The sequence below is a fragment of the Lonchura striata genome, chromosome 10 (assembly GCF_050655825.1).
Source record: "Lonchura striata isolate lonStrDom1 chromosome 10, ASM5065582v1, whole genome shotgun sequence".
Classification (NCBI taxonomy): Eukaryota; Metazoa; Chordata; class Aves; order Passeriformes; family Estrildidae; genus Lonchura; species Lonchura striata.
Genome location: NC_140712.1, coordinates 13,397,297 through 13,410,947, shown reverse-complemented (window position 1 = coordinate 13,410,947; position 13,651 = coordinate 13,397,297). Strand labels below are relative to the sequence as shown.

Below are 13,651 nucleotides of genomic sequence, written 5' to 3'. Positions count from 1 at the left end.
CCTCAATATCTCAAAATAAATTTCCACACTAAGCAGAGCTGAAAAGATGCCTCAGATTTATGATAGTGAGATGGAATATTGATAACTATTTCACTTCAAGTGATTCATATCTGTCCTGACAGACTGCCTGGAAATGCATAAAGCAAATAAAATACTTGTGGTTTCCAAATTACCCACAGCAAACACATTCATACCACCCAAGCCACAGCCTATAGAGATAAGTTTCACTGTTGAGCTCAGCACAAGAAAATGCCATTGGGTTAATTAGCAATTGTTCAGCTTGAGAGTTTATGCAAGAGACAGGAATAGTTAAGAGTTAATGATTAGAGCCTCAAGAAACCAAACTAAACCCCAGTAACTGGCACACAGCGCTTCAGGTACACCTAACTGTGACAGGTTACACAGGGGGCAAATGCAAATTCAGTCTTGTTTTGCATTCCCTGTACAGACAGGAAACCAGTGAGATGTTCCAGGGGGCACTTTGGAAGACCTAGGTAAGTACTCTACATGAGGTGCTGATTTCCAAAGCCTCCATTGAGCATCTAAAGAACAAAACAAATAAACAGTGCAGATACTTTTCTGCTCTCCTTCCTTACCAAATGCAAATGTATCTTTAAAGACAACGCTTATTGGGTTTTAATATTGCAAACAGAAGAATATAATAAGAGGTTCACAATGCCTTTCAGCAGCTAAATGCACACGATTGCACACGTTATTTGAATCAGCAGTTCAAAGGAAACAAAACTGACAGCTTTAATGTTACAAGCTTGGTTGGTTTTACTTCAGTTTAAGAACCCTTACTACAATCTTCGGAAGCATGGAATATATTACAACAGTAGTTAAGGGTTTACCTTAAAGGTAGTTAAGGTCTTACCGAAAGCAAGTGGGTATTGAAAATGTTGGATTAGGATACATTCAGGTACCTGCAGAAAGTGTTAGGCAAAAAGCCCACAGCATGTAAACATGCAGATCTGCATGTTTCAAAACAGCCTATATAGGTGCCAGGAAAATTCAAGAACAGTACCATATGGGAAGCTAAAAGCAAATAGCATAAGAGAAAAATTCCTCCCTTACAGATTTCCAATAACACTTATAAAGTGAGGATGAATTCACAAAAGGGCACCTTGAAGTTGAAGAAATATCCCTGTACAAGAGCTACCAAGAAAGCAACACAAGCCTAAACTCATAAGAAGCTTTGCAAATGCCAGTCCAGAAGGACTGCAGGAACTTTTATTTAGAGTTAAAAATAAAATAAAATAATAGAATAAAGCAACAAGATGGTCAATAATTAAAGGGGAAATTAAAAGATTGAAGGCCTCTTACATATTTTTACTATTATTTTACATTTTATATATGCATACATATATATATACACGAAAGAGTGTTTCATAGTTTCAGGTACAGAAGTCACAGTCACAGACTAAAAATTACTTTAATGTGAAGTATTTAAGACACTAATAAGGATGAATGATTTCAGGTGGGTAAAACAATCTGTCAGCAAAACTCAGGTAGAAATATTTGCTTTCAGGAAGAATATGGAGGTCTTATCTGCAGATACGTGCAGAATGACTCTCGCTCAAAGTTCTGTGCATAGAGGTAGCCCTGTTTCCTCAGCCACAAGGGCTACAGTCAGTCTTAGTCTCATCAGGTGACAGAACACTGAAAACCAAAAATCTCCCTCATCGTGTATGCACTGAGCAAGACTGAATCAATCCTGCAGGTACTCAGCCTTCTCTGAAGACTTTGTGCCACCAGAACCAGGAAAGCCCTTTCCTTTTGATCACACTGTTCATTCTCATTACAGCTGCCAATCCAGAAGCCAGCTGCCCTTTTCAGGCATTAGCTGGACTTAGTTCCACTCATTAAAACAAACAAACAAACATCCTAACCAAAACAAAAAAGCTCCACCAAGCAGTTTTTGCCTTTAAGTCCTGTTGCAGGCATTAAAAAAAAAAAAAAAAAACTCACTCAAAATAAAAATCAGTTGTGAATTACACATCTTATGTGGAAGAGCCTTCAATCAGAAAAGTTATGGAATAGTGAGCTGAAGCACATGAACATTAGATAGTGCTTTCATGTGTAACCAGGTCAACTGAAGGTCTAGATGTTTTTTTTTCCTTTTTTCCTTTTTCCACAGCTAGAGACACTTGGTCTTTTTAAAGGGATTGCCTATAACAAGTACAGGAGTAGACAAAATCTGAAGTGTTTTCATGATGATGTTTTTTCAATTCCTAGGTAACTTGACTTTGTGTTTATTTACCTCTACACTTTGAGTAGTATTTCGTTTATGTAGTAAGTGATGTACACTTGTAAGAAGCAGTACAAGGTAAGATGAATCTTGTAGCCTTGACTTAGGCAATACTGCCATAGACTTTAAAGGAGAGGGAGCTTTGCAGCTTCAATTATTAGCAACAGTGACTCTACTGACCTAGGACAGGAAAACAGAGAATTTTACTTATGTCATGACACACAGCACACAGAGTATTTTTAGTCCCCCACTCAGAGTTTAGAATCCCTTCCAAAAGATTTCTCAGATCCAGTATTCTCCACACCACTGAGATAGAGGACAGGCATACTTAACGGCTTTAGTTTTCAAGAGTGTTTGGCCGCTATTACAAATAAAGCAGCAAAAGCCTGGCCGTATTTTATGTGAGATGCACGAAATTTAACTGAACTCCTTAACCAAAGCCCCCACACTGCGGGCACATCCTGCCCCCGCTGCGGGCACTGCTGGAACGACGCTGGTGCATTCCCGAGAGCATCCCAAGCGCGCTGGGATCTGACCAGGCGAGAGGATCCCCAAGGGAAACAAACCAATCCACCCTGAGAAGCACTACACACATACACGGACGCGCGCGTGTGTGTATATATGTCTGTATGCATGTATGTAATGTATATATGTATGTATGTGCGGCAGCGCGCCGCACCTGCCGGGCTGAGGACAGCGCTCCCGAGGAGCGCCCCGCCCGCCGCGCTCCCGGGACACGCCTCCCGCCGCCGCCGCGGCAGCCGAACGCGGGGGCGGCCGAACGCGGGGGCGGCCGAACGCGGGGGCAGCCGAACGCGGGGGCAGCCGAACGCCGGGGCAGCCGTGCTCCCGTCCCTGCCGCCCGAGCGGCGAGGCCGGCCCGCTCACCTCGCGGCGCCGCGGTCCGTGCCCGCTCCCGGCCCGCCCTCCCTCCTCACGGCACCGACCGCCGCCCCGGCCCGGCCCCGCGCGCCCCTCACAGCCCTCAGCCCCGCCCGCAGGCACGCGCGCGGCCGGGCCCGCCTCCCGCGCGCGGAGGGGGCGGTGCCCGCGCGCGCGAGCGCGCCTCACCTGATCCGGGCGCTGCCCGGCGCGTGCGCCGCCCGCGTGCGCGCGCGCGCCCCCCTCCCGCCCCTCGCGCGCGCGCGCGCCCGCGGAGCCATCCGGGTCCCGGCGGCGCGGCGGGGCCGGGGCCGCGATGCATCTGCACCAGGTGCTGACCGGCGCCGTCAACCCCGGCGACAACGGGTACTCCGTGGGCAGCGTGCAGGACACCCCCTTCACGGTAACGGGCGCCGCGGCCTGGGCACGGCGGCCTGGCCCGGGGCCGGCGGAGGGAGGGCAGCCCGGCGGGCGGAGCGGGACCGGCGCGGCTGGGGCGGCCGGGGATCGCCCGCCAGCCCCGGCCAGCGCCCCGTCCTCTGCACCACCCGCGCGTGTGCTCGGCGCCTGCCTGCCTGCATCTTTTAATCCTGTTAAATGTGTTCGCGTGTGCGTTTGTGTCTCATCTGCAAAGCGCACTAGGGTTCTGACGAAGCCTGCCCGCTATTGATGAGCGTCTGCCTTCCATTACTGAGGCCGATAAAACGCGAATTTGTCAAATGCTCCCCTCAAACTAGAAAAGAAATAGAAGAAATAGAAAGAGATGATAAAGAGATAGACGAAGTGAATTTCAAGAGCCCCGTAGTTTATAAAACTGTTTGTTTCTCATTCACCAGCTATTTCTGTTTATTGTCAATTTCTAATGTAAGTTTCACTACGTTAGGTTATGTACGCTTGGTATGCTTTGATTTTAGTGAGTAATCAGCTTCTGCAGTGTTTTCCTGCTGCCATCTAATCGGTTTCTTATTCTTGAGGTATCACTTGTCTTACTGCATTTTATATTAGCGAGATTATATCCCAGGCACAGACCAATTCCAAGCAAAATGATGCAGAACATCCTTTTTGGTGTAAAATAAATGTCAGCAGACTCGTGAAACATTTAAAGTTTGCAGTGAATTATTATAGATGTCTTATTTCAGTAATGAATGCTGGAGAGTCTTAAGAAATAAAAGGTGCCATGTTTGTCTTTATTTTCCTGGTTCTGCTGCTATGCAGCCATACTGCTATTAAAGGGACCTCTGTTACTTTTAATATTTATATAAGAACTCATTTACTCATATTTGCATTCCAGTGTGTTTCTTTTTACTATGACAATTTGAAAAGTCAATCATATGATATTATGCAACACAACTTTATGCTAATTCTTGTCATAGTTGTGATAACATCAATAATGAATCATAATGTCTATTGTGGTTTATACAAGAATTTTCCAAGAGCAAAGGTAGTATGTTCTAAAACAATGCAGTATTGCTTGGTAGGATTTTAATTATGGAGCTACATATAACAGACCACACTGTTTCTCTGGCGGCTGCTATATCCAATTTTTTTAAAATGCAATAAACAAGGAACTAAAGAGATAAGTATGTTTTTATAAATGTATCTTCTGGACTTCCATAGCTATAACTTTCTTCTTTGCTTTTTCTTCATTCTCTGTATTCATGGTATTATTTCCTGCTCTTTTAGGCCTTGATCCTAGAGTAAACTGTACAGTTAAAAACTGCCTGCAGACAGTTTAGGGTCTTACATCCAGATTCTTAGGAAATTCAAACCTGTGTGACTTAGTAGAATCATAATCTACCATTGACTGCCGGCAGTTCATTGGTGCCTAACCTCAAATTCTGTCAGTCTATATCACCTGTATGGGCAGAGCTTTGTGCCCCCAAACCACTGAGCTGTTTGGAGCCAGAATTTCAGCTCAGATCCTGGGGCAGATTTTGCAGTTCAGGTGCCAGAGTGGTTCAGAGACAGACTCTGCAGCCCTGCTCTGAAGCCCCAGCACCTGTCAGGCACTGGCACACAGCACCAGCAGAGCAGGACGAGGGCAAGGGAGATGTGCACAGCACACTGAGACTCTGTGGGTGTCTGTGGGAATCCATAGGGCTGTGGCACAGGAGCTGCTGTTTGTGTGCACATGTGCCCACTCACGTTTTGGTTGGTGGTTGGGCATTGAGAATGGTTCAAAACTGCTACAACTGATTCATCACAGGCACTTGAAATACAGCTTTTTTTGTGTGCAGAAATGAATCACTGCTGTTAAAAATACTCTGCTTAACAGCAGAATAATAGCTTGGGTATATATATATATGTACCCACTAGTTAATAGGTTTGGAATTATTTCCCTTTTTTCTTGAGGAGGAGTAGGAGAAGAAACTTCCTCTTAAGATGAATATACTTTAGATGCCTAAGTCCAGCAATCTTAGGATTCTGAGAGCAGAAACACATTTTCTTCTAACTTGATTAGGGACATTACAATTCTCAGGTTCTTCATTCTTCCCTTCTTTGGTTTGTCCTTGGCTTGTTTACATGACTTCTTGCTGGGGGATAAAGGTAAGCTTTTAATTTCCAAGTCGGTGTAGCTAGAGGTAAGATGATAACGCAATCTGACTCAACTTTTTAAAAGCTTTGGTAAAAGTCATCTAGTCATCTAGCTTTCTGAGAATAAGACAGGGAAAATAATTTTTCCACTGTTTTTTTCTCTGCCTGCTAAAACATAGGTAGGAGTCCACCTGAGGACTCCCACAGACGCCATAAAACTGTAGAGATCCAAAGAAATATACAGGGGGCTGTAGGTTGGCTACAGAGGTCTTGTCAGTGCTTATTCTGGAATGTGCAGGGTGCTTTCCTCCCTCAGCTCCCACATCTGCCTGCAGCAATCCTGATATATATCCAGCCTTTCCCAAGGAAGGGCTGAGGCACAGAGATGTGTGGTATGCCTGCTGGAGGGTCTGGTAGAGCAGATAATACACAGGAAAAACTGTTGGAAGGGTGATTAGAAGCAAAATAGCTCCATAATGTTGTCTTGTACCAGACAGTCTCCTCAGCCTCCTTTGTCTGAGCTCTGGAAAAGATACTGCTTAAGCAAGGGGTTGAAGTACTGAATGACAGAAGTTCTGGGAATAATTCTGTGCACTTTTCAGCTTTCTGTTAGTTCATATTCTCATTTTAGCAAATATTGCTAACTGTGTTCCACAGGTGAGTTTACAGAAGGTTGAGGGTTGAGCTTTAAGCAAAGGGCCTTACAGCACACACCCTGCCTTGACAGAAGAGATATCTATGCCTCACAGTCTAACTGGAAGCTAATAAGCTTTTAAAGGTACTAAAATGCATTTTTCAAACCACAGCTGATTTCATTTAGCTTTTGTTCTGAAAGAGCTGGTTAAGCAGCTACAGCAGAATGTAACTGTTTCTAAGGTTAGTCTGGTTTTAAAAATGAATAGATAAAAATAGCTATGTCATTTACCTAGAGGCTGGATTCTGTAAGTATAAAAATTTCAAGTGTCAGACAAACAGGAAATAATATTTACTTCTGCACTATTTGCACAAAATACAAAATTATAAACATTCTTAATGAAAAATCAAAAGGTCAGCTTTTAGGGATATCTAAGAACTTTACTGATAAAAGTTAGAAAAAATTCATTTATTATTTTTCATTTTTGAAAAGGATAAGCTTCTTAACGTATTTCTTGACAGTACTGACACTTGGCCTGGAGGTGCTTGTGATGAATTCCAGAAGCTGTTGCAGATGAGTTTCCCACACACCTGTAAATTTTTTACCTCTTTGAAATCTTCATTCACATGGATGTCCACAAGATACAGCAATTGAGAATTGGTTTTCTCTGCTGTGTCGGGTTCTCCTACTTTTTCACTGCTTTATCCTTCTTAAAACACTTATTTGCAAATCCCTCTGTTATATATTACTGTCTACATATATCTATATGTTCTGCACAGTTTTTATGTAAACTGGATTAGAGATGCTTAATATCTGAATACTTACTAAGTTCTTTTATCTCTGTATGTTTAAGCATGTTGTAAAGTATTTAATAATGAATTTGTCTGAAATGTCAATTTAGGAAAGCCTTTTTTACAGGCCATGGGCTAGTAGTAAGTAGGGAGTTGTTTCTCAGTTATTTTGCTAGGCTGCATTAAGTGTATGTAATTCTAGTAGTACTTGGGAGGAGGAGGGGGAGGAAGTGTAAGCCTTGTGTCCATTGATGAGAGCTTGGAAACAGTTCAGGACTCAGGTGTCTTCATCGCTAAGTGGAAGGTGGAGGAATTTCTGCCAGAAACTTAAAGATGAGTGTTGTTTTACTAGAGGAGTCCTTTAAGCGTAATACAGACCTTCAGGTTTCAATAGATGTTTTAATTTATGTAATTTTAGATGTTTATTAATTTTTTTTTAATAGTATTGTGGGCTAGATCTGTTTCTTCCACATCATTTACCATCTCTAAATGCTTCTGCACCCCTGATAGTACACACAGGAGCTTGAGGACTTGTGTTTTATTACGTTTATGCCTAATTTGTTAAGAGTTGCAGGTTATAGAAAGATATTTTTGTTGGCTTTTTTATACAGTGAAAAGTATTTGTATAAAGAAAAACCAAGATGAGAATGTGAAGGAATAATTGTTTCACTGTCTCTTAATTGCAGAAGCAAACTGGAAAACATGAGCAGCTGAAAAAGACTGTTCTGCTTTCAGAATGCATGTTCTGCTTTCATATTATCTGAAAACTGAGGATATAGCATAAACTCTTACAGTAGGACACAATGTCCTACTTCCGTGTGGTGCACTTGCATTCAATTAAAGTTTTGTAATTGTTCATTCCAGTGGTCCCAGATCTTGACAGATAGAACAGACATTGGCAAACTACAGCTTATTAGTTGCTTATGGATCCTGAAAGTCATCCTTGCATTCTGGCAGTTTTACAACTCCATTTAATTTTCTCCTTGAAGTTATCAGCAACATTAGAAATGGAGGTTGGCAGATACTCCATGTGGGTGGTTCTTACTGCACTTGTTTTGTTTAGTCACTGCTCATAATTCTGTTTATTTAAGAGCTCTGTGCTGCTCTCATCCATTACTGTATCTCAGTGCTCTATTTTTCATATTTCCTGTCTGTATGGCTTACCAATTTTCCATTCCTTTTTTCAGGCTAGGCAGGTTGTCAGTCTGCTACCACCAATATTGTGGCCTCTGTTTCTCTGGCAGGAAAGACCTGTGGTGGCACAAATGACCTCATGAAGATGTTGTCAGCTGAATCCTTAAGGAGGAACTACTGATGTTAAATATTATGACACTTCCCTGTTCTTTGTCACTATGGGGTGTTTCTGCTGCATTACCAGCTTAAAGACAAAAGAAAAGAGGATTTAGCAGAAAAGTGTTCTCTTCAAATATAAACATGTTAATGTAATGAAGACATCATAAAAGCAATCAAATGAAAAACTTGTATTTAGGCACTTAACATGAAATATGAAAATGTCTTTCAGTACATAAAAGTATATGGATCTTTTCCAAATGTGTGTTCTAATGAATTTATAAAATAATTTCAAAATTTCATATACTTTGAAGAAATAAGTCACATTCTTAGAACAAATATCTACACTCAGAAAATGACCCCAGAACCAAGAGATAGCAGCACTTGCTCTAACAACCTAGAGCTGAAGGCTGGCATCCTGCTGCTGGGAATGGGTTCTGCCTACCCCTGAACCAAGGGATCCCCTCTCTTGGCACAGGATGCTCAGGTTGCTGAGTCACTTGTTGGTGCAGCAGTGAACACAGGCAAAGAGTAGGATGGCTGCAAGTGACAGTAATAAGATTTCAGAAAGGAAAGAGATCTCTGTATCTTGATGAATAAGAACCACCTTTTTATTTAACTGTGTAAAAATATGCTACATAGCTAATTAGCTGAAAATTTAATGCTTTGTTGGTGAAATAAGTGCAGGTAGGGAACAGGAGAGATGAAAAACTAAAATGTTTGAATAGAAAGACACTAAATTTTTTTGCTTCACAGAATAAACAGACACAGCCAAGTATGAAATATTTTCTGTTTCATGCATTATGAGCTGTACACACACATACAATGGGCATGTTTAAGAGCACTAAGCATAAGGAAAGCGAAGTTGAGAAGTCTTTTCCTTTTATAATTTCTGAGATACACATGCATGTCTCTTGCTAATAAAATTGCAACTAATGATAAGTTATGTATAATTTATAATGTAATTTGAAATTTGCAACTCAAGTTATGAATACAAACAGTGACTAGGGGATTTGAAAAGTTTAAGTCCTCGTTTTAAGTGGATCAGCACCTCTTTTTATTTAGATAATTTAAGTCACATCTTTTAGTAGGTTTGTACTGGTAGCTATGAAGAAGACTATTGAAAAGAAGATGAGTAAATTCTTTTCTGTTTTAATGCTCACCCTTTGAAGTTTAAGTAGGAGAATCAATTTCTTGTGAATATTTGAATTCAAAATAAATTATTGGAACAAGAGGATGTGCTTTTATTTTCCTGTCTGCTTCTGGGCATTCACATCCTGGTCTTAATCTTCTTCCTTCTTACTAAGGAGCCTATACTGTTTCATCCAGTATTCAACACTTATGGTGACGCTTGTTTTATAAAGAAACCCTCTATAAAAATAGGAAAGCAACAAAACAAAAGGACTTTCTGTTCAATGCCAGAATTTATTTCAGAATCTCATCTTTCATTCTCTTACATTCTGGAAATAATCCTATTCAATTTTAATAATAACTTCCTCCCTTCCAGACTGAGTCGAATAATCACATAGCCTAGTCATCAAGGAGCTGGATATTCTGTTACACAGAGAATCTCCCTCCAACAACCTTTTAGCAATCCTGCTTACATTGTGAATCACTCCAGTATCAGTTCCTCAGAGCTCCCCAGAACAGCAGTGTGGGTTATGATGTCTCACACAACACTGTGTCACTCTGTTTCTGTGAGATGACCTTGCAGATCTTTTAGACAATCTGTTTTATCTGCAATTTTCATTTTTGTGTGTCCAGTTGTAAGGTGTGTTAATTTCTGGGGACTGAGTTTCTGCTTTGCTGCTTGCTGTTTCCTTCTGTTTCATGCAGTGACGTCCTTTCACTAAATTAAGCTCTTTTTTTCATCCTTTCTCACTTGTTGCTCCTTCCCAGGAGGATTAGAAGTAGGCATAGAAAGTCATGAGACCTAAACTGTCCATTCTAATTCCAGTTGTTGTCTTGCACCCTTATTTTAGTGCAGCCACCCAGGGGCACTAGTGGCAAATCAATACAAATACAACTATTAGACATTTACAAAAAAGTAGCCTTTACACTGATTGATCTCAAAGGAGAGGGCAAGGGCTGACTATTTTGGAAATTATTGTGAAAAATCCTGTGAACAGGTTAAAGTGATAAGCAATTTTGTACCATCTGAAATTAACTGTGGAGGACTTGCACTCTGTGCTTAATTCACCTGTTGTAAAATTTCTGCCTACTGTATTGGAATCAGTGGAAAACTTACTTTAAGGAAAGAGACTTCCAGCTCTAACTGTAAAAGGCTTAGTGGAGATTGATCCTAGGGAGAGATTTCTGTGTCTGAAGGTGGGAGCTCAATAGGACAGATAATCTGGAGTGATTAAACTTTTTAGAACAGGTGAAAGGTTGGCAGACAGGTATATATTTATCCTGCCAATAAAAAGTGCTGCAGGCTATCACTGTTTTACAGCTACTACGTAAACAAATTATTTAGAATATAGAGTATATTGCACAACAGTATATCCAAAAGAAATCTTTGTTGTTTTACAGTCTTATAGTAATGTACACTTCGTAAAACAGAAAAGCCCAGAAATTACATTCTTATATAAAAGAATCCCTTAACAATCTTGATTTAAACAAAAATAACAAAGAAGACAGATGGGGGTACAAGATGCCTATTGAAGACAGATACATGCAAATTCATTAAAAAATGCTCCTGGCTTGACTGCCTTGCTTGAAGAGGCAACAAGAATTGGAAGGGAGAAAAAAATCAACTAAAAACTAAAACAAAAAAAGAAAAAGTAAACAGAGAGCTCAAGTTCTCTATGTAAGTTTAGGAGTTTGGTTGGTTTATTTACTGTTTCTGTTTGCTGTGATTTAAATCCTGGTAGAGGTATGGTCTTCCTTGCTACTTTGTTTCTCCTTGTTGCTCATTGAATTAGTGAGGAACAAATCCACTACATTGTAACTTGCTGTTTAACTGGGATATTTACATCTTCCAAAAACATCACTCCTGTAACAAGTGTTCATTTAGCTTTTAAAATAAACATGTAATTTTATTTCTTTTAAAACTTATTTCAGGCATATGGCTCTGGTTGTGACATTGTTATTCTGGCAAATGACTTTGAATGTGTGCAGATTATTCCCGGTGCTAAACATGGAAACATCCAGGTCAGTTGTGTGGAGTGCTCCCAGCGACAAGGCAGGGTAAGGATTTCAATAAATCTGTATTGAATTTTTAAAATTTTGAGAATTTAAAATTGAATAATTAAATGGAAACATAATACATGAAGGGAATGTAAGAGTTAATTTCACAATAAAGATTATGGTTTACTGGTCTGGGACTTTCTGAGTAACGCCTCTTGTGTTAGTCTTATTCTTTCAATTTATCAGTAATTTGGGGGGGTGAAGAGGGTAGAGGAAGCAGGAGACATGTTGGAACAAAGGTTTTATTCTCTTTCTCTTACTTGCAGTAAGAGTTGTCACAAAATGTGGACAGATGCATTAGATATAGTACAATATCAGAACTGGAATGGTACTGAAATTATGTTACTGGCTCTATTTTGTGTTCTTTCATCTAACTAAAGAAGAAATGGATAAATCGTTTAACTATACATATATATGCACATATGTGTACATGCTTGTGTGTCTTGCAAAGTAATGAATTTGAAATACTTACATGTTAGAAAGGCTTCAGCACATTTAATGTGTTTAGAAGTGCTACACTATCAGCTGTCATAGCTGCATGGCCCCTTGACTTGCTTTGTGGTTTCATTTTAAATCCCTAAACAATGCTAGAGAGACAGGTTAGAAAGAGGAGGGAAAAAATTTCTAGGAACACTGAACAAATTTTGTTTGTCAGTTGTCACTTCTGACTAGAATTAGCTGGGTAAAAATTGGTACCAGTACTGAGGAAGCTCTAGTTAGGATTTGGGCAGATTTAGTTGGCAGAGCCATTGAACTTCAGCAGTGCAGTTCCAGTAAGAGTGGGAGAGAGAGTCCAGCTTCAGAGATGGTCACTACAAGACCACCACAAACCCCTGGATGGTTCTGCATTCAGGACTCTGAACTCATGGTCTGTTCTTTACTTGGGGACTGACTGTTGTTGAAACCTTCTCTCCCCCTCCCCCTAAGGAAGAAATAAGATTTCATAATAAATGTCATGAAACTTCTGCATCACTTCTGTTTTGAGGAAATCAGATCCTGGATGGGAAGGAACTTAAACAGTTTTTCTTTAAAAAATCTTTTAAAGAAAGAGGAATTTTAAAGATATTTAAAAGTTAAAATACTCCTAATATGAGTATTAGGAACAGGCCCAGATAAATACCTAAGAAATACTATTTTGTGTTTAGAGATTTCAGTGAGTAAGTGGGTGAAAGAAACTGAGGGGTTCAATGACATATGTACTTAAATTTTTCTATTTACCATTTATCTCCTCTCAAAATGTATTTGAATGTTAAAAATAGAATTGCATTTCTTTCCGCTTCTTGTAACTATTATTTAGTGATTTAGTGATACAGAGTGGAATCTATGGACACAGACACTAATAATTAATGCATTAGTTAGCTGTGAAGTACACAGAACATGAGCAGAAGCAGTGAAGGCATCAACTTTCTCTTATGCATTAAGAGTAGTTGCCCTGGTAGTTGCCACTCAGTGAGACGTCTGCCCTGTTTAGAGTTAAAATGTGAAAGGTGGGCTTCTTCAAGAGTGTGTTTTCCTCAATTGCCTTAAGAAAATATACCCGTAACACAGTTAATTACATTTGTATTAATTTCACTTTTCAATAACCCTGGCACATAGAAGAGGTGCTGGAAATTCTTTAGCTATTTTGGAATACTAAGGAGCACTTACTCCACTTGCCTCCTAACTTTACATTTTGAGTCTTCAACTTTTTTTTTTTTTTCTCTTTCCTTTCCCCAGATTGCAGCATCGTATGGAAACGCTGTTTGCATTTTTGAACCACTTGGTATAAATTCTCATAAAAGAAACAGTGTAAGTGTGTATTTCATAATTTTGATTCTGTTTAGGCTCTTAGAAGAGGCAAAAGTCTATCTGCAAGTTATTTTTATTATATTATGTCGGCACACAACAGAATAATGGATAAACAGTTTCCACCATTCATAATACAACTGGATGGGTAGACTCTTCCACTGAATGAACTGTGGACTGCACTTCTCCTAAGTTCCCAGCATTTTGTTCTTGAGGCTCATGCTAGAATGGCAAGCTGGTATTTCTTACTTGAAGAGTGTCAGAGATGCAGTACAGAAATATAACACAGACTTCTTT

General features: G+C 40.2%; 1 protein-coding gene and 1 long non-coding RNA gene across 4 annotated transcripts in view; one reads left to right on the top strand and one right to left on the bottom strand.

Annotated features, from left to right (window-relative positions):
- Nucleotides 1–3,353, bottom strand: part of LOC110474173 (uncharacterized) — a 352,072-nt gene extending 348,719 nt beyond the window's left edge. The window contains exon 1 of the long non-coding RNA XR_014957607.1: nucleotides 3,320–3,353. This is a non-coding gene — a long non-coding RNA (uncharacterized LOC110474173). The remainder of the gene's footprint in view (nucleotides 1–3,319) is intronic.
- A 20-nt stretch (nucleotides 3,354–3,373) lies between these two features.
- Nucleotides 3,374–13,651, top strand: part of DMXL2 (Dmx like 2) — a 47,987-nt gene continuing 37,709 nt past the window's right edge. For 2 of the 3 annotated variants that reach the window (XM_021537463.4, XM_021537461.4), the window contains exons 1-3: nucleotides 3,374–3,533; nucleotides 11,444–11,569; nucleotides 13,286–13,357. In XM_021537463.4, the coding sequence (XP_021393138.3) occupies nucleotides 3,447–3,533; nucleotides 11,444–11,569; nucleotides 13,286–13,357 (285 nt within the window). In that variant the 5' untranslated portion in view covers nucleotides 3,374–3,446. The remainder of the gene's footprint in view (nucleotides 3,534–11,443; nucleotides 11,570–13,285; nucleotides 13,358–13,651) is intronic. The other variant, XM_021537465.4, reaches the window with a different exon arrangement.